We start from the raw sequence: 19,738 nt of genomic DNA on the forward strand, positions 1-19,738 counted from the left end.
GTCGGGGGTCCCCGGCCAGAGCCCCTGCTGCCTCAGGACGTGGAGCTGGTCGGGATTCTCACCATGGCCTGGGCCCCGCTCCTTCTCGCTCTGCTCACATACTGCTCAGGTGTGCAAGGGGAGATTTTTCTCCATCTCTTCATGCAAATATATTTACACTTCAAGGAGCCTTGGTGACTTGACTCAGCGTTTCAGCCCCTCCGGGGACTCACTGCGAGATACATGAATGTACTGAACATGCAGAGATCTAACGTGACTTTTCGCTGAATCTCCTCTGCTACCAGCCTGCCAGCACCCCATCCGCCATCAAGTGACCCAGCCCCTCTACAGCCATCACAGTCCAAGCGTTGACCATCCCCTGGCATTCACTGCGCACCCAGGACCTGCTCCACCCCAGCCTACCATGTCTACACACCATGGCTTCTCTTCCCAGTGTCCCCTGGGATTCCTTCTCACAAGCAATTTAGACTGGACATTAGGAAGAACTTCTTCACAGTTAGAGCGGCCAAAATCTGGAATGGGCTCCCAAGGGAGGTGGTGCTCTCCCCTACCATGGGGGTCTTCAAGAGGAGGTTAGATAGGCATCTGGCTGGGGTCATCTGAACCCAGCATTCTTTCCTGCCTAGGCAGGGGGTCGGACTCGATGATCTATTGAAGTCCCTTCTGGCCCTAACATCTATGAATCCATGAAAGCCCAGGAAGGGGCTCAGTCCTGGGGATGGGGCTGGACAGAACCAGACTGAGACTTAGGGATCAGGTGGGGAAGGTCTGCAAGTCCTCCAGGTTGAGGAACTGCTCGGGGCATCCACACTTGGGTGACTAAGACCAGGAGGTCCCCGCCTCCAGCATAGGCTGCACTGACTCCCACAGATGGAGACTCATCTTCCCTTTCCTCCTACAATGTCCATTTGAATTTATTTAGCCAGGTGCTGTCCTGTGGCATCTGCTTTTGAGGAAATGAAAGGCGGCGGCAGCCACTGTGACTTCTGCTGCCCCTTCTTCAACCCTCCTTCCCTTCCTGCTCTGCAGGGTCCTGGGCCCTTTGCTGCCCAGAGCTGCCTTGTGGGGTGGGGCAAGTGGCACAGCTCACACCTATTTGGCAGAAGAGGGCAGAGGCCCTTCATCAGGCCCTTGGTGAGTCCATGCTGGCTGTTCCTAATCACCTTCTACTCCTCCAAATCCTTAGAAATGCATTCCCCGAGGACCTGCTCCATGACTTCTCCAGCCACTGAGGTGCGGCTGACCTGTCTATTATTCCCTGGATCCTCCTTTTTCTCTTTCAGAGCCTAACTATGAATGAGACCACAATAGTAGGGACTGGATGGATGAAGCTCCCTCCTCCCCCGACCCAGTTCCCTGCATCCTACCCTTGGAGTCACACGGCAACACACTGACAATGTGCCAGTTATATATTTTGCTTGTCCTCAGCATGGCAGCTTCAACTGACCGAACTCCTCCCAGGCCTCAGCCTGAGATCCAGACAGGCTGGTGGCACAAACACATCAGTCACTCCAAGACAAATAATGTCCTGACATGGAGCAGATGGCAGGAAGGTACAGCAGAGCAGCTCCAGGCCTAAGGCCGCTGCAAAGCCTGAAGCAATGCCAGCTCCTGCTGCTAATGGTGACAGTGCCTGTTGTTGGTCCTCGCCACACAAAAGTGATGCCAGGGCTGCTGCCCTGCTCACCCCACCTCACTTCTGCTCCAGAACTGGAGCAGGGGAAAGGGCATCGCAGCGCTGTTACTTGCAGCTGTGGGGAGTCAGAGGTGTCCTGGTGGCAGCCCTAGCAGTGAGCACTGGAGGGCACTGTGCACTCACTGTGACAGACATGGGGACAGCATCTCCTGGTTAGCACAGGCCACCGAACAGGGCTGCCTGGGAACAGTGCCATCACCCTTCACACAACAGGGTGACTTTCTCACTCTCAGAGGTTGTAGCACAGGCCCTGGGGACAGCCCTGTCCTGCACAAGGGGAAACTGGGGGGCTCCTCTTGCAGCTTAGTGTTGAATGAACTCATATCATCCCCAACTCTGCCTGGATGCAGGCACCTCCTGGCCTGCAGACTCCAGGTCACAGGCCAGTCCTGAGGCCTGGATGCTCTGCTCAGAGAATATGTGCATGGCATCTTCTGCTTCCCCCACCCCTTGATCCTGCTTCTCTTCCTGCTTTAGAGGGTCCTGAGTACTTTGCCAGCCACTGCAGCAGGTGAAAGACCTATCCTGCTGCCTGGATGTTTTGCCCAGAGAATATGTGCATGGCATCTTCTGCTACCCATCCCTTCCCTACCCACCCACTGATCCTCATCTGTTTCTTGCTATGAAGGCTCCTGAATACTTTGCCAGCCAGCAGCCCAATGGTTTGGCCTGGTGCACATCTGGAAGCAGCAGGTTCAATGTGGGTGAAGGCATGGATTTATCCCTGTTGCAGGGTGGGTGCAGGTGCTGGAGAGGGCTGTCTTGGGCTGATCGGGGAGAGAGCTGGCACTCCTAACATTGCTCCCACTCACTGTTCTGCCATGGATCCCAGTGCTCTGACCTGGCACCTTGCCCCTCGCTCTTCAGAGCAGGGAAAGTTCGGGGGGGACCGTGTCACAGTGTGGGGTGGGGCAAGGGCCTGGCTCAAACTCCACAGCTACGTGGGACGAGAGGGAAAGTACTGCTGGCATCTGACCTTCCAGCCCATGGCTTGACGTCATATACCTGGACTTTAGAAAGGCCTTTGACCTGGTATCCCATGAAGTCCTCGTGAAAGAATTGCGAAAATGTGGCCTCGGCTACTTTGGTGGCTGGTGGCTAGGTAACTGGATCCATGGTAGAACCCAGAGAGTATTCATAGATTCATAGATGTTAGGGTCAGAAGGGACCTCTCTGCAGCATGGTTGCTGTAACAGTCTGAAGCCTTGGCAGGCCTTGCCCCTGAGTGCCAGTCAGGCTGCTGGCACAGACATCCCAGTCCCTGCATAAAGAATTATGTCCAGATGCAGAACAGCTGGATGAGAGGACATGACTTGGCAGCGCTGTTACTTGTACCTCTGGGCAGTCCTGACAGCTGTGGCAGTGGGCACTGGAGGGCGCTGGGGATCCACTGTGACCCACAGCACACAGGAGCCACAGGAGCAGCACAGGGCACCAGGCCAGGTCTGCAAGAGAGGAACAGTACAATCACACTCAGGCAATGGTGCGAAGATCCCAGTATGAGAGGGATGCTCTGTGCCTAGTGTGGTCCCTCAGGGCAGTCCTGTCCAGTGCAGGCTGTGAACATCAGGCTCCTTGTGCAGGCTACCCCCAGGTGCTGTCAGCCCACCCCCAGCTTTTCTGGGGAAAGCCAAGTCCAAGTCAACTGATCCCAGGCCAGAGTCCGGGCCTGATTTCTGGACACTGCCCAAGTTTTCCCGGAGCCTCAACCTACTCTGACTTCTGCTAGCCCTTCTTCAAGTCTGCTTCCCTTCCTGCTTTGGAGGGTCCTGGGCTCTTTGCTGGCCAGTGCTGCCCTGTGGGATGGCGCAAGGGGCAGAGCCCAGACCTATTTGGGAGGATGGGGGAGAGGGGAACCCTTCTGGGTCCCAGACACCCCACATCCTCCTCACAGCTCCTTGCCTTTGGCAAGAGCCCCAGTCTTTAGCAGTGTTAAGGCCCAGCTGACTTGTGCCTCCAGGCCCCAGTGGTCATAGCAGTGAGCCGAGTCCTTAGCAGTCAGTGGGGGTCTGCCTTGAGCAGGGGGCAAGGAGGGCAACCAAAGCTCCCCTGCTACTGCTCAGCCAGCAGCTGCATCTGCCGCCAGCCACCCCCAGTCCCTGCACAGCCATCACAGCCCAAACACTGACCACCCCCTGGCTGGACACTCAGGACTGCCCCACACCCAGCCCACAGCATCCACACACCACACAGCTCTTCAGGGCCCAGCAGGATTTCTTCTCCTAAGCCCAGGAAAGGGGCTCAGGATTGGGGCTGGGGATGGTGCTGAGCAGAGCCAGAGTGAGACTTGGGGCCACGTGGGGAAGGCCTGTGATTCCTCAAGGCTGATGAACTGCTCTGGGCATCCACGCTTGTCTGACTGGGCCCATGGGGTCCCCACCTCTGACCACCCCCTGGCTGGACACTCAGGACTGCCCCACACCCAGCCCACAGCATCCACACACCACACAGCTCTTCAGGGCCCAGCAGGATTTCTTCTCCTAAGCCCAGGAAAGGGGCTCAGGATTGGGGCTGGGGATGGTGCTGAGCAGAGCCAGAGTGAGACTTGGGGCCACGTGGGGAAGGCCTGTGATTCCTCAAGGCTGATGAACTGCTCTGGGCATCCACGCTTGTCTGACTGGGCCCATGGGGTCCCCACCTCCAGCACTCGCTGCTTTAACCCCTGGCAGATGGAAACTTGACCCACCTTTCCTCCTGCAATGGCCACGGGAATTTATGCAGCCATGTGCTGTCCTGTGGTCTCTGCTTGGAGGGAAATGAAAGGTGGCGGCAGGCAGGGAGCAGGGGCAGATTTGCATGAAGGGGCTGATCTCAGATCAGGGGGTTTAAGAGAGACGTGGATGGTCCCAAACACAGACCTGTTTACCTGAGGAAGCCAAGCTGGCCTGGATTCCCACCATGGCCTGGACCCCACTCTTCCTCGCACTGGTCACCTATTTCTCTGGTACTTGCCTGGGGTGCGGGGAGATTTCACAGTCTCTTAACCCAGGGCCATTTTCATTTCTCCACATCCCTGCACTGCCTGCGCAGACTAATGAAGCTTTTCATCCCCACCTTTTCTCCTCTTTCAGGTTCCCTTGCCCAGTACGTGGTGACGCAGCCGCCTTCAGTGTCTGTGTCTCCAGGACAGACTGCTCGGCTCACCTGCTCCGGGAACAACATTGGTAGGAAGAGTGTGCACTGGTACCAGCAGAAACCCAGCAGTGCCCCTCTACTCATTATATATAGTGATAGCAACAGACCCTCCGGCATCCCTGACCGATTCTCTGGTGCCAACTCCGGCAACACGGCCACATTGACCATCACTGGAGTCCAAGCTCAGGATGAGGCTGACTATTACTGCCAGGTGTGGGACAGCAGCAGTTCTCAGGCTCACAGTGATACAGGGCAATGTGGAAGTGAGACACAAACATACTGTTGTCACAGGTGCTTTCACCATCCCCTGCACTGTGATGGTGTGGAGAAGTGGGGTTCACAGGTCACTTCCTGGAAGTGAAGACACAGGACCTGGACAATCTCTTACATTGAGGAGAGAGAGGCCAAGGGCAGTTATTCCCAACCTGACCCAGGAAGGAGGTGTTCTGGGCGCTCTGGATGGCATTATCAGCACCTTCTCTGTTTCTTTTTTCTTGGGTGTCCAGATCTTGGATTTGCTTGAAAGTGGCAGCCCCAGAGACTCTGCCACTGTGATTTCTGCTGCCCCCTCTTCCATGTCCCTTTCTTTCTTTCTTTCTTTCTTTCTCTAGAAGGTCCTGGGCCCTTTGCCGGCCACTGCTGCTCTATGGCCTGAGGCAAGGGGCACAGTCTAAACCTGTTTGGAAGAATGGGAATATGCACTGGTTCCCGACACCCCATATATTCCTCATGGCTCCCAGCCTCACTCCCCCTGCTAAAAGCACCCGTCCTTAATGGTGTAGGAAATGGCAGCCTTGTGCCCTGAAGGCCTCACCACTCACAGCAACGAGCAATTCCTCGTCAGTCGGTGGGGTTCTCCTCAAGCAGGGGGAAGGGAGGGCAACTGCAGGTCTCCTGCTACTGCCCTGCCAGCAGCCCCATCTGTCACTAAGTGCCCCAGCTCCACTACAGCCATCACAGTCCAAGCACTGACCATCCCCTGGCACTCACTGTGCACTGAGCTCCTGCTCCACCCCAGGCCACAGCATCCACATGCCACTGCTGCTCTACACGATGCCCCTCTGGGATTCTTTCTTACAAGCCCAGGAGGTGGCTCAGGCCTGGAGCTGGGGCTGGAGAGTAAGACCTGGGGCCCTGGTGGGGAAGGTCTGCAAGTCCTCAAGCTTGAGGTACTGCTCTGGGCATCGTACTTGACTGACTGAGCCCATGGGGTCCCCACCTCCAGCATTCACTGCACTGACCCCTGTCAGATAGACAGTCATCTCCCCTTTCCTCCTGCAATGGCCACAGGAATTTATGCATCCAGGTGCTGTCCTGTGGTCTCTGCTCTTGGGGAAGTGAAAGGCAGCAACAGCCAGTGAGCAGGGGGCAGATTTGCATGAAAGGGCTGATCTCAGATCTGGGGGTTTAAGAGAGATTCAGAGGGTCCCAGACAGGGATCCATTTGCCTGAGGAAACCAAAGTGGTCTGGATTCCCACCATGGCCTGGGCCCTGCTTCTCCTTGCATTGGTCACCTATTCCTCTGGTACAAGACAGGGGGGAGGTGGAGATTTCACAGTCTCTTAACCCAGGGCCATTTTCATTTCTCCACATCCCTGCGCTGCCTGTGCAGACTAATGAAGCTTTTCATCCCCACCTTTTCTCCTCTTTCAGGTTCCCTTGCCCAGTACGTGGTGACGCAGCCGCCTTCAGTGTCTGTGTCTCCTGGAGAAACCACTCGGCTCACCTGCTCCGGGAACAGCATTAGTGGCAAGTATGTGCAGTGGTACCAGCAGAAACCTGGCACTGCCCCTCTACTCATTATATATGAGAATAGCAAAAGACCCTCCGGCATCCCTGACCGATTCTCTGGTGCCAAATCTGGTGACACGGCCACGTTGACCATCACTGGAGTCCAAGCCCAGGACGAAGCAGATTATTACTGCCAGGTGTGGGATAGCAGCAAGGCTCACAGTCACACAGTGCAATGGGGAAGTGAGACACAAACGTCCCATTGCCACAGGGGGCCTTTACCAACCCTCACTCTGTGATACTCTGAGGGCCCAACTCAGCTGTGGAGAAGCACTTTTTCCCATGTCACTCCCAAGGGATCCTTCCTGGCAAGCTGGGATCCAGGAGCTGCACAGGGCTCAGATTCCTGGGACGTCCCCTTGTTTTTCTCTGTGGGAGACACTGGACTCAGCTCGGTGTCATTGCTCTGAACTGTGACCGCATGGGTGCCTCTGTCTGAGGACTTGGTTCCCCTGGGGACCAGCCATGGCTGGACACTGCTCTCTGAGTCAGCCCTTCCCCGAGGAGCCACGCTTTGTTCTCCTGACACCTTCGTCAGGGAATCTCCACCATCCTCTCAGTTATAGCCTCCCAGCAAGACTAGTGGGACCAACCCAAGGCCAAGAGGAGCAGGAAAGGCAAAAGCACCCATTTCTTAGCAGGGGAATGTAGAAGAGCTCATCTCTAGAGGAAACTTCCAGAGACAGGAGTTCTCCAGACTTTGGCCAAGCTCTTTGAGTGATAAGAGAGAGAGCAAAGGGCAGTTAGTGCCACCCAGATCCACAGAGAAGGAGGTGCTGTGGATGTGCTGGGTTTGGCTGGATTGGAGATGTCGAAAGAGCCTGCTGGTTACATTTCCATTGGGGAACGAGAGTGCTGTGTGCACCTGACAGAGGGGCATTCACTCCAGTGAGCATCCACTTAATTTCCCAGTGCTGGGGATCCTGCAAATTAATACCTAGCACCCAAATAGGATGCCCAGTGACAACAGCAGCTAATGAAGCCTCTCAACAGCTGTGCGCCAGTTTTGCAGCTTCACTCGTGGGGAAACCGACTGTGGGCCAAACTGAGCCTTCGCCTGAAGCCCTGGCAATCCCACAGGGGTCACTTTAGGGGTAGAGTCAGGTCAGTAGGTGAGGCAGGCAGTTCATGTGAGCTGGCCAAAGACACCCAGACAGTGCAGGAGCAGGGAGCAGACCTGTGAGGTTACTGTGTCATTTTCTTTGTCTCCGGCCTGCATTGCTCACCCCACCTCTTCCCCTGGCACAGGCCAGCAATGCTGACAGCGAATGCCCAGCTGTCTCTCCTCCTGCTTGTGACTATTCTGAGAACAGCTTTGATACTGACAGTAATTTCATGGTCTGGAGATGAGGGAGTGTGCGGCAGATGGTACACCTCTTCTACAGTCAACCATGGGATAGTGATGGGCTGTACATGCCAGATCACATCCCCGCTGTGTCTTATGCCCCACTGGGCAGCTCCCTTGTCACTAGCCCCAAGAGTGGTTACCCAGTTCCCTCTTGATACCACTGGGTTGTAACAACAGGATACAGTCTGTTGGAGGGGAGAGGAACGCCACCCTTGGTCATCCATAACCGTGCACCTGCTCTGCTCAGTTCTGCTCCAGTCCATGCTACACAACAGAGATATTTTGGGCATGCTGAGACATTACAATGAGGGCTTCAGACCTTTGATGACACCTTCATGACATCCTCCTGTCAATTTGACCACACAGAGCATGAAGCATGAGTTTGATATCAGAATCGTCTTTCCTGGTTCTCAGCGGAACGATCCCACAGCAGACAGGGGATGACAGGGTTCATTATTTCCAACATGTTTTTTTTACATCAATGCAGTGTTTATACATTCTAGCTTCTCATTATTGGCTTATGGGTCAAACACATTCAAACCACATATGAGTTATTAGGCACTGATTATGCACATGCCTTCATTTCCCATAACAACCTCCTAGTGTCATCATGGTCACCATCTTGTTCTCTGCCAAGCACAGGGCCTTTGTCCTGCTCACTGAGTTCCTTGGGGCAATCCCCGATCCTCCCAGGTCTTCTCAGTTATCAGAGTGTCTTTCACAGTTAACCCTTTCCAGTCATCCTCACAAGACCTGTGCCTCTGGCTCCGCCAGGAGCTTTCCTCTGATAGGGAGGGCCCTTGATCATTCTTACACGATGTGTCTACGCAATTTCAGAGATCAATCGTGCAAGAGCTGAAAAGCCTGAAGGTAGAGCTTGGTGTTCCTCACCCAGGAGGGGTGAGAGTCTGCCCCATTATAAGGGGCAGATACAGTGGGGTATCCTCAGGGGATTTGGCTGTTTTAGTTGCAAGAGCTTGAAATCTCCTCACCATGCTCTGGGCTCCACTCATCATGCTGCTAGGGACCTGGTACACAGGTGAGACAGGGGGACTGGCTTAAATATATATTAAAATGGCAAGTGAAGCCAATCCCATCCCTGTCCACAGCTATTGGCAATGCACAGTTTGGGAGTGACAGACTTCTACATTTGGGGGTTTTTTTCAGGTGCCAGATCACAGTCTCTGCTCACGCAGCCTCCTTCAGAGTCAGTGTCCCCAGGAAACACGGTGAAACTTTCCTACACCATGAGCAGTGAGGACAGCATCAGTGGCTCTTTTACACACTGGTACCAGCAGAAACCTGGGACCCCTCCTCGATACCTGCTGACATACAAGTCAGAGTCTCAAAAGTTCCCCAGCTCTGGGCTCCCCGCTCGATTCTCTGGCTCCAAAGGCACGTCCAGGAATGCTGCATATCTAACCATCGCTGGGGCCCTGGCAGAGGATGAGGCTGTTTATTACTGTGAAGTGTTTCATAACGACGCTCAACACAGCAGTTCAGTGAGACAAAAATCTCCTCTGCCAGTCCACTCCCACGCCGTTTTCTGCAGGCTCTGCACTTGCTACCAGGTTTGGTCTTTGCCCTTAACAGACAAGTATTTGTTTCTCCCATTTCTTTCAACCTCCTCATGCTGTGTAAAGAGATCTGAATGGGACGAGGACATGGGCACTGCCTACATTCTCCTGCCCACAGTCCCACCATGTGGAGTCCCTGGAGAAGATAAGACTCTCCATGTTCATTCAGATAAATCATTTCTAGCTCTCAGGGGCTTTAAGAACAGCTAGAATAGTCAGGGGGGTGGGGGTGGACCTGCTACCTGAGACTGTAGGGTCCCTAAACTAGGCCTGCATGGAAACATAGGGCTGATGTCCATGAGGTTCAAGTTCATTCTGCTCTGAGAAAGGTGGGTGAAGATCCCTGTATGCTGCACACATGGAGGTGAATCCTGCAAAGGCAATGCAATGGCCTATGGCTTTCACTTTGCTCCCTTGGACGTGCCCTTCAAACCTAAACCTATAGGCCTGTTCTTCCTAACTGCATGCACAGGTGGTGATAGCAGTGCTTTAAGACTGTGCCCAAAGTACTAATGCCTCCAACAAGCCTATTCCCTACAAACATCCTGCTCTTTGTTTTGTTATGTATTGGGGTTGAAGGGCTTAATTTCTTCCCTTGGACAGGATCTGCTATAGATGAGCCTCCAGGATCTGTGAATGTGCATGAAGCCACCCCTGTTTCTTGCCTGTGGGAATCGCATGGCCATATGCTTACAATGTCCTCCTCTAGATTTGATTTGTGCTCAGCATGGCAGCTGCAACAGGCTGAACTCCCAGCAGGCCTTGCCCTGAGTGTTGGACAGGCTGGTGTCATGGACATTCCGGAATATTGTCTTGTGCTGGGACCGTGGGATCAAGGGAAATGACTCTGCTGCACTATTAATTGCCGCCCAGGGGTCAGAAACCTCCTATTTGTATAACCCAATTATACTAACTAATAGTCCCTATTGTATGTGGCCACTGGATGGATGACACAACAAAATACTTGAGACAACTAATGAAAAAAACAGGATAGGAGTGTTGTGTGGGTCAAAGGGTCAAAATGTGAAAATAAGTGCGCCTGAGGGGGACACCGAGCAGAGCCCCCTGGGCTGCACCCACCAGTCCTCAAAGGCATCAAAGGACCCAGTGGATGCCGCCCACTGGTGCTCTGCCTGGCAATGTGCACGGACAAGTGAGAGGACAGTGGCCTCACAGTCTCCAGGCACCTTCCCAGCCGGAGCCTCCTTCCTGGCCAAGTACAGGGCCCACTTGACCAGGGCCAGGAGGAGCTTGACCAGGAGGTCCCAGGACTTGGTGGGGCCACAGACGGGGTGACCAAAAACAAAAAGGTGGGGGGTGAAATTCAAGCAGAACCTCAAGAGGAGGTTCTGGAGGTGGAGGTGGAGAGGCTGCAGCCTGGCGCACTCGAGGGCCGTGTGCACCAGGATCTCCCTCTGCCCGCAGAAAGGGCAGGAGAGCAGGGTTTCCATGAAGCTCACCACATACACGCCCGTGGTGATGGCTCCGCGGAGGAGCCACCAGCTGAGGGCTTCAGTGGCTCGTGGGATGAGGGTGGAGTACAGACTCAGCCACCGGGGTGTCCCAGCCACACCCTCACCAAGCAAGTCCCACCACGTGTTGTCTGGGTGAGACACGAGGGCAGCATGATGGACAGTGTGGTGCACAAGTGTGTACAGTTGGCGGCGATGGACAGTGGAAAAGTGGACTGGTCTGGTGTCCTCCAGCTGGCTCAGGTAGTGGTGTGGGGAGCGCCATGAGGCTGGGTGAGGCACCAGACCCATGACAAACTCCGGTGGGCTGGAGGACACAGTGGGGAGGGGACCGCTGCCATGCAGGACTTGGTCAACAAAGGCAAGGACATCAGGAGGTAGGGCAGATTTCACCTCCCGGACCAGACGACAGGTTGTACATGTCATGGGTAGACCCACGCACCACAGCAGGGTCCACCCACTCCCGCCTGTCATAGTCCAGGAGGTCTCCAATACGGGCGACACCCGCCAGGAGCAACTTCTGTCGCAACTCTGCCGTCAGCACCTCCAGCTGGGTCAGAAACCTCCTGGTGGAGGATGGAGCAGTGACCACTGGAGGGCACTGTGCACCCACCATTGTTAACTCATCAATACTTTAACTAGAGTCCACAAATGAATTTATATTGGAGTGGGCAGGCAACTAATTAAAATGCTGAGGAGAAGGAGTGGTCAAGAGCCGTAATGTTTAGCCAGGTAACCTGAGTTAAAGCTTAGGCTGGATATCCGCTGGGCTTTATGTGAGAGTCTGTGTATAAGAGCACAAAATAAACACATGCACAGGAATGTATTAAGCCAAATGTAAGTATATTGTTAGATATAATAGAATATAAGTTATAAAACAGGAAAGAAGAGTAAAAAAAAGTTATATTAACATGTACCAGAATCACACAGTAACGTTCAAGCTGGGAACACACAGATAACAAGCTGGAGTTGCTTCACAATCCTGGCTACTGGCCCACAGATTCACAAATTCATACTCCCTCTCTCATGCAAAACAGCTCTTCTCTGTTAAATGGTCTATTATTACACAGATTACATACACCAAACCTTTTTATAGGCACATTGAACCACACAGGTAAATACTTCACAATACATACTACCCCTCCTGCCTCCCAGATCCTTAGCTTCCCCAGCAGAAAGCAGATGCTAAGTCCTCTTTCCCAATATCAGGGTCAGGGTGATACTTTACCACAGCTATGATTCCTGCAGCTCTAGAAATATATGCAGATAAATTACCGAGGGCTCAATTAGAGAAAACCTTGTCCAAGTTCGATTCTCTAAGAGCTCACGTCATTTCCATCCAGGATAGCAACAGCATCAGTGCAACTCACAGATCAGAGCCCCTCTCTCTGGAGCAGAAGCCCCCTCCTTCTCCAACACACAAGATAACTCAGACTCTCATACCCCAAATCACCCCATCTTACTCATCCAATCACTTCACGCTCCGGCCTGGTCATCATCAAGTTTTGTATCAAGCCCACACTGAAACCACATACAGTCCAATCAAATTCTCACTTGCCTCATGCAGTGTGCAACAATTCCTATCATCCAACTTTGTATGAAACACTCACTCGGACCATGTCCTGTCCAATCTATGCCTGTGCACATGCCACCACACTATTGCACATAGCCCCACACCTTGCATCCATAGATGCTTCTCAAGCAAATCCAGGGATGTCATTCTCCTGTTGTACTCGGCCTTGGTGAGGCCGCAGCTGCAGTACTGCATCCAGTTTGGGGCTCCACAATTCAGAAAGGATGTGGAGAAGCTTGAGAGAGTCCAGAGAAGAGCCACGCGCATGATCAGAGGTCAGGAAAACAGACCTTATGACGACAGGCTGAGAGCCCTGGGGCTCTTTAGCCTGGAAAAGCACAGGCTCAGGGGTGATCTGATGGCCACCTGTAAGTTTATCAGGGGTGCGCACCAGTATCTGGGGGAACGATTGTTCACCAGAGCGCCCCAAGGGATGACAAGGTTGAATGGTTATAAACTCCTGCAAGACCATTTCAGACTGGACATAAGGAAGAATTTCTTTACTGTCCGAGCCCCCAAGGTCCAGAATAGACTGCCGCCAGTGGTGGTTCAACCACCTACATTGAATGCCTTCAAGAGAAACCTGGATGTGTTTCTTGCTGGGATCCTATGACCCCAGCTGACTTCCTGCCCCTTGGGCAGGGGCTGGACTCGATGATCTTCCAAGGTCCCTTCCAGCCCAAACATCTATGAAATCTTTGAAATGTCCATGAAAACCTTGCACACACCACTCAACAGGTGGACACTCGCCACTACGCATGCTCCACAGCAAAACTGGGTCACTTATGTCAGCAAAGGGCAAGAGCCCACTGTTGCTAGAATAATCTTAACTGAACTGACTACTACACATGCACAGTATAAGATGTTATGTATTCAAACAGCAACTATAATAACTTAGGCAGGGGAGTTGTCCAGTGGACTAAAAATTCCTGTCATCACCATGACCCACACCCGGGCAGTCTCAGGACTAGCACAGTTTGGCAGCAGGTTCCTTACACTTCGGTGTGGGGCAGGCAAAGGAATGGACTAACCCCCATTGCAGACTGAGTGCTGGCACTGTGATGGGTTGTTGTGGGCTGGGCTGAAGGAGACTGGCACTCCTAACTGTGTTCCCACTCACTATCCTGCTGTGGATCCCTGCCCCATGGTCTCCAGAGCAGTTCAACCTAGAGAGCTGTGAGACAGGGCAGAGGGCACCACCCAAACCCCAAACCTGTGTTGAGAGAGAGAAGACCTAATGGCACTCAAAACCCCCCCTCCCGCCCCCCAGTCTACCCCTTGCACCTACCACGACTGCTCTTCCCGACCCCCACAGTGATTCCTTCTTCCTAGCCCAGGATGTTGCAGCAAGAGCAGGAGCTGGATTGGGGTTGCAGGTGCTGAGCTGAGTAATAGTGACATTTGGGCCCCAGGTGGAGAAGGTGCGGGAGTCCCCGCTGTCAGGGACTGCTCTAGGCATCCACTCTTGGGGGCACTGAGCTCAGAGCACCCTTGGTTCCTGACACTCACTGCATTTCCTTCAGGCAAATCCACCGGCCTTTCTGCCATAATAACCACAGGAATTTCTGCAGCCAAAACCTCCCCTGAGGCCCTGTGCTCTTGGGGCAGGGAAAGCAGCAGCAGTCAGTGAGCAAGGGACAAATTTGCATGAAGGGGCCAATCTGAACAGAGGGAATTTAAAAGACTCATGGAGTCCCAGCCAGAGACCCACTTGCCTGAGAAAGCCAAGCTGGTCTGGATCCCCAACATGGCCTGGGCCCCGCTTCTCCTCATAGCCCTCAGCTAATGCACCGGTACTATGAAGGGACAAGGAGATCTCACGGTCCCCCTGCCCAGGGCCATTTTCACTTCCCCACATCCCTGCGCTGTGCATAGTACAGTAAATTATACTAACGAGATTTACAATAACTTTATTCCAATATTTTCTCCTCTTCTTTCAGGTTCCCTTGCCCAGTATGTGGTTACTCAGCCATCGTCAGTGTCAGTGTCTTTAGGACAAACCGCTCAGCTCACCTGCTCCGGGAACAACACAGGTGGCAAAAATGAGAGCTGGTACAAGGAAAATCCTGGCAGCGCCCCACGACTTGTTATATACGGGAATAACAACAGACCCTCCAGCATGCCTGACTGATTCTCTGGTGCCAACTCTGGTGACACGGCCACATTGACCATCACTGGAGTCCAAGCTGGGGACGAGACTGATTATTACTGTGTAGCATGGGATAGCAAAAGCAGCTCTTTACACAGTGACATGATGCAATGGGGAAGTGAGATACAGATCTGTTGTTTCTGTGATGCTATGACCGGCCAGCTCAGCTGTGGGGAAGCAGGTTTCACATGCCACTTCCCAGGGATCCCTCCAGGCATGCTGCAGTCACAGCCCGTCCCCTCCCCACAGAGACAGTCTCACCTAACGCCCAGGACACTGTGCAGAGCAGGATGGTTCAGAGCCCTGGGATCTTCTCTTGCTCCTGTCAGAGCCCCCACCCAGCTGGGTGCCCCCACTCTCATCTGTCACCACACTGGGTGCCCCACTAAATGAGGACACCTCACCCTTGGTACCATCCACAGCGGGACTCTGCTTTCTGAAGCAGTCCTTCCACAGGGAGACAAGCTCCTGTCTCCCATCTTTAACAGAGGTCTCCTCCCTTCCTCCCAGTGGTTGCAGCTTCCCTGGGAAGAATGACTCCTCTTGGAAGGAAGGTGTGAGGGAGCTCATTTTTAATGGGAATGTTCCAGGAGTAGGAGCCCTGCATGAAACCATGGAGCTGGGACAGGCAATCAGGACTCATAGTAGAGATAACATCTTTTATTAGACCAACAAGATTTTTGCAAAAAAATTACTTTAATTGCAAGCTTTCGGGTACAAATACCCTTCCTCAGGCATTGGAGAAAAGATTGTGAAAATTCTCCTGGGTAGAAATGAAAGTTCATATTTCATAGGATTTCACAGAGGATTCAATAGATGGAGAACTCCTCTGGGCAGATATTTATAGCTTAGAAAGAGAGAGAGAGAGAGAGAGGAGGAAGGACAGTAAGTGCCACCCAGCCCCCCAGGAGAGGGTGGGCAGGGGGCACTGTGATTGCATTGGGATGGATGGCATCAGCAGCACTTTCCCTGTTGTTCTTCTGTTGGGAATCTGAGCGCTTTGTGTGAGCCTCAATGGGGGACCACTGAGGTGTCACCCACAATGAGTGCCTGCTTGGTCCCTTACAGCAGGTCTACCTTTATCCCCTGAAATATGTTCTCTTTGCTGCAATAGGAACCCCCAAACCCTCTGCAATTACAAGCTTATCCATTCCCCCAGGAGGTGTGAGTTGGGGGAAAAAGTCTCCAAGCAGGTGTGAGATGGGGGGAACAGAGTTTGTGACTTCACACCTGAGAGGATAGAAAAATCTTTGGCCAAACTGAGCCCTCTCCTCAAACCTCAGCTCCCAGTAGAGTGACATCAGAGCCCAGAGAGTGAGGCCCAGTGTGACTGACTCCCTGACAAACAGGACTGATATCAGTGGAGCTGCAGGGAGGGTGGGAACTGATGAGGAGGGGTCTGTGTGCGGGAGGAGCAGGGATCAGCCTCTCCTGGAGTCTTGCAAGCAGGTAGCTGCTCTGCTGAGGCAGGGTCCAGCTGTGAGCTCCCTCCTGGGTCCAGCACCAGCATCACTCCAGGGTCCAGGCATCAGCATAGTGCACACACAGAAGATGCAGTAGTTTCAGCACAGAGGGGTTTGGGTGCCTGCTGTTCTGAGGCAGCAGAAGGCAGCTGAACCAGGCCGGGGTTGCTCGTGGACATTTTCTGTCTGTACAGCTGTGACAAGCAAGGCAAGGACCAGAGCTCAGATGCACAGCGCTGGGTGAGTTGCCTCACTACCAGCCCCACAGTCTCTGCCACAAGGTTCAATGATGCCAAGGCACAGCCAGAGGTTGGCCTACAGTGACTGTCCTCCTCCTCATCAGTGAAAGATGCTTCCCTGAAGCCAGGGCAGGGAAGGAGACTGGCAGCACCCCTCTGCCTTTTGCCAGCAGCCCCATCTCCACTCCCACTCAGCAGCATGATCAATCACACTATCACAACCCAGCCAGAACATGCCCAATACCAGCCATTTCCCAGGCCCACTGAGCATGCAATCCCCATTTTAACTTCAGCCAGGCAGGCCTACTAAAAAGCTGCCCCTAAAACTCGCCATGACCTACTAAGAGCTAAGGAAGACGACATGGAAGGAGCAGGAGCAGGAGCAGGACTGAGGGTTGAGGGAGTTGAACAGAACCAGAGTGAGACTTAGACTGGGGGGCAGGGATGCGAGCCCCCGCTGTTGGGAAAGTGCTCTGGGCATCCACTCTTGGTTATACTGAGCCCAGAGACCTACCCTCTGGCTCTGGCGCTTGCTGCATTTCTTCCCAGCAGGTGGAAACTCAGCCGACCTTTCATCTTTCAGTGACCACAGGAATTTATACAGCCTGGGCTCCTCTTCTCCTTGCATTAGTCAACTACTTCTCTAGCACAAGGCTGGGGCAGAGAGAGATTTCAGTCTCTTAACCCAGGGCCATTTTCATTTCTCCACATCCCTGCATTGCCTGCACAGAGCAAGGAAGCTTTTCATCCACATCTGTTCTCCTCCTGGCCCAGGTTCTCTCACCCAGTCATTGTGTCAATCCCACCGGTGCCCTGCACCTGACCTAAGTGGAGATTCCAGCATGGCCCCGAGTCTGGGACCAAGAAACAGCTGCTTTTTAATCTCAGCCCTGGGACTGCACTGAAATCTCAAAATAGCTCCAGTGCAGCTCTGGGGCTAGGACCCAAAAATCATCTGATGCCCTGTTTCATCACACTGGAGCCAGGCTGAGATTCCCATGTGGTCCTGTGGCCAGGACGCACCATCTCAGTCCTAGGGCTACAATCGCTCATATTATCCCCATGGAGCATTTGGACATTCACCGTGTGACTTCATAGCATCTGCATCTGCTTCTTGCTGGAAAAGGCATAACTTTGCTATGATACAACACACGTGCACTTGGCAGGGGTTATCCTGCTCAAACACATGGATACTCAAGTTTCAAGGGCATGTTTAACATGTGCTAACTGTTCTGTGAGACAAGCATTTAGGAAATCAGGTTGCAACTGTCCTGGCAATGCCGACTTCTTTCACTAGGTAGAGCCATTTCTCAATAAAGCCTGGAGCTGATGCTCTGAGCTCCTGGGCTAGAGCAGTCTGGGCTGGGACCTTTTTGCTCCCACAACAGCCATCCTGTTTCCATCCCCCAAGTACCAGAGCTGAGGGAAAAAAAACCTGTCAGCAGCTATAATTGGGGAGGAGTAAACCCAGGGGGAAGAAACAGAAGATCTGCCCCTCCTGCCGCTGCTCCTTCCACTCCAGACGTGTGCCCAGCTCATGCCTGCAGGGAAGGGGCATGAGGAGGTGGCTGGATCAGACCTGGCTGCAGTGAAACCTGCTACTTGTTGCCCAGACAGCTGCAGCTCCGACCCATCACAGCCCTGTGCAGTCTGCAGCCAGCACTGGTGTCTCCTGGTGTCCATGGGGTCAGGGCCTGCCAAGGACACCATTTGCCTTTCAACCCAGCACTGGAAACCATAGGAAATTCCTCTGCCAGAGGGGACTGCTGTGTGCATGGAGTCTGAGCAGTTAACACACTTTGAGGCTTGTTCTCTGTGAGCTGACCTTGATTTTTCCACCTATAAATCTATTATATGCAGGGAAGTGTTGTGGGGGAGGAGAGGGGGAGCCAGGTGAGGTGAGAGCAGTAGCCAGTGACTGGAGACAGTTTTGCAGGAAGGGGCTGATCATTGCTCTGGGGGCATAAGAAAGGCTCAGAGGATCCCAGCGAGACACCCAATTAGCTGACAAAGCCAACCTGGTCAGGATTCCCACCATGGCCTGGGCCCCGCTCCTCGTGGTGCTCACATACTGCTCAGGTGCTCCTCGGGAAGACTGATCTCAGCCCTTCAAGCCAAGGGGTCTTGGGGTTTATTCTCACCTTGCCTCCCCACTGCTTCCCCAAGGAGCCTAATCCAGCTGGAGGCTTATCCCAGTGTTTTCCCTTCTTCTTTCAGGTTCCCTTGCCGGGTACGTGCTAACGCAGCCGCCCGCAGTTTCTGTCTCCAGGACAAACTGCTCACGTCACGTGCAGTGGAGAGAAGCTTAACAAGAAGTATGCACACTGGTACCAGCAGAAACCTGGCAGCGTCCCCCGACTTCTTATATACAAGGATACAGAGAGACCCTCCGATGTCCCTGACCGATTCTCTGGGGCCAGCTCTGGTACCACAGCCACGCTGACCATCACTGGAGTCCAAGCACATGATGAGGCTGATTATTATTGTCTGAGTAGTGATGACAGTGGCACTCCTCACTGGGCAATGGGGAAGTCAGACACAAACTTCTTGTGGTCCCTGCGGAGGTGTCAGACCATTCCTTCTCATGACAGGGAGTGGGGGCTCTATGGAGACAGAGGGATCACTGATCAGTCCTGTCCTATAGCTGCTGCAAGGCCAGGCGGGATGCAGGACTTCTCCACGGTCACCCCTGGGAGCAACCTTCCCTCACGGCCCTGAGAGCTCTCACCTGAGTGACCCTGGGAGACCCAGTACCACCTCCCTATTCCTGCTCTAGGAACAAACCTCATACACGCACACTCCCCGCTTGGCCGTGTCTAAGCGTGTGGCGCTCACCCCTCCTCTGTGGACCCCTGTGCACACGGATGCTCCTCACCTGAGAGTCAGACGTGGCTGAACACTGCTCTCCAGGGCTCTTCTGTTTCCACAGGAAGACCAACTCTCTGCCTATAATCACTTGACCCATGAGCCCTCTCCCTGCCTCTCAGTGGACCCGACCTTCACATGGACCAGGAGCAAGACCTCCAGTGCTGGTGAAGTCTCCTGGAGGTCAGGCTCACAAAAGCCAGGAGAAGCGCTTCCTTTCTCTAAGCCCTCCATGCCCACGGCCTGTCGGCCTCGCAGGCATCTGTGCAGGAGCCAGCACAGCAGCCTCACGGCAGCAGGGACAGGGCTGTGAGGAGCCAGGTCCTGGCACAGAAGAAGGGCAGCTGCCCTCAGTCATAGATTCATAGATTCATAGATGTTAGGGTCGGAAGGGACCTCAATAGATCATCGAGTCCAACCCCCTGCATA

General features: G+C 53.6%; 2 gene segments (V, D, J or C); both read left to right on the forward strand.

Moving 5' to 3' along the window:
- The first annotated feature begins 4,555 nt into the window (after positions 1-4,555).
- Positions 4,556-5,486, forward strand: LOC102388580. The segment is given in 3 exon segments: positions 4,556-4,640; positions 4,768-5,094; positions 5,443-5,486. Coding segments are annotated over 3 exon segments (417 nt in total).
- Positions 5,487-6,269: 783 nt separating this feature from the next.
- On the forward strand, positions 6,270-6,806 carry LOC102388832 (the record flags this gene model as incomplete). The annotated part of the segment is given in 2 exon segments: positions 6,270-6,357; positions 6,486-6,806. Coding segments are annotated over 2 exon segments (367 nt in total), but the record flags the coding sequence as incomplete, so codon positions are not given.
- Between the last annotated feature and the right edge of the window lie 12,932 nt (positions 6,807-19,738).

This window comes from Alligator sinensis, unplaced genomic scaffold (assembly GCF_000455745.1).
Source record: "Alligator sinensis unplaced genomic scaffold, ASM45574v1 scaffold1715_1, whole genome shotgun sequence".
In the NCBI taxonomy this organism is placed as follows: domain Eukaryota; kingdom Metazoa; phylum Chordata; order Crocodylia; family Alligatoridae; genus Alligator; species Alligator sinensis.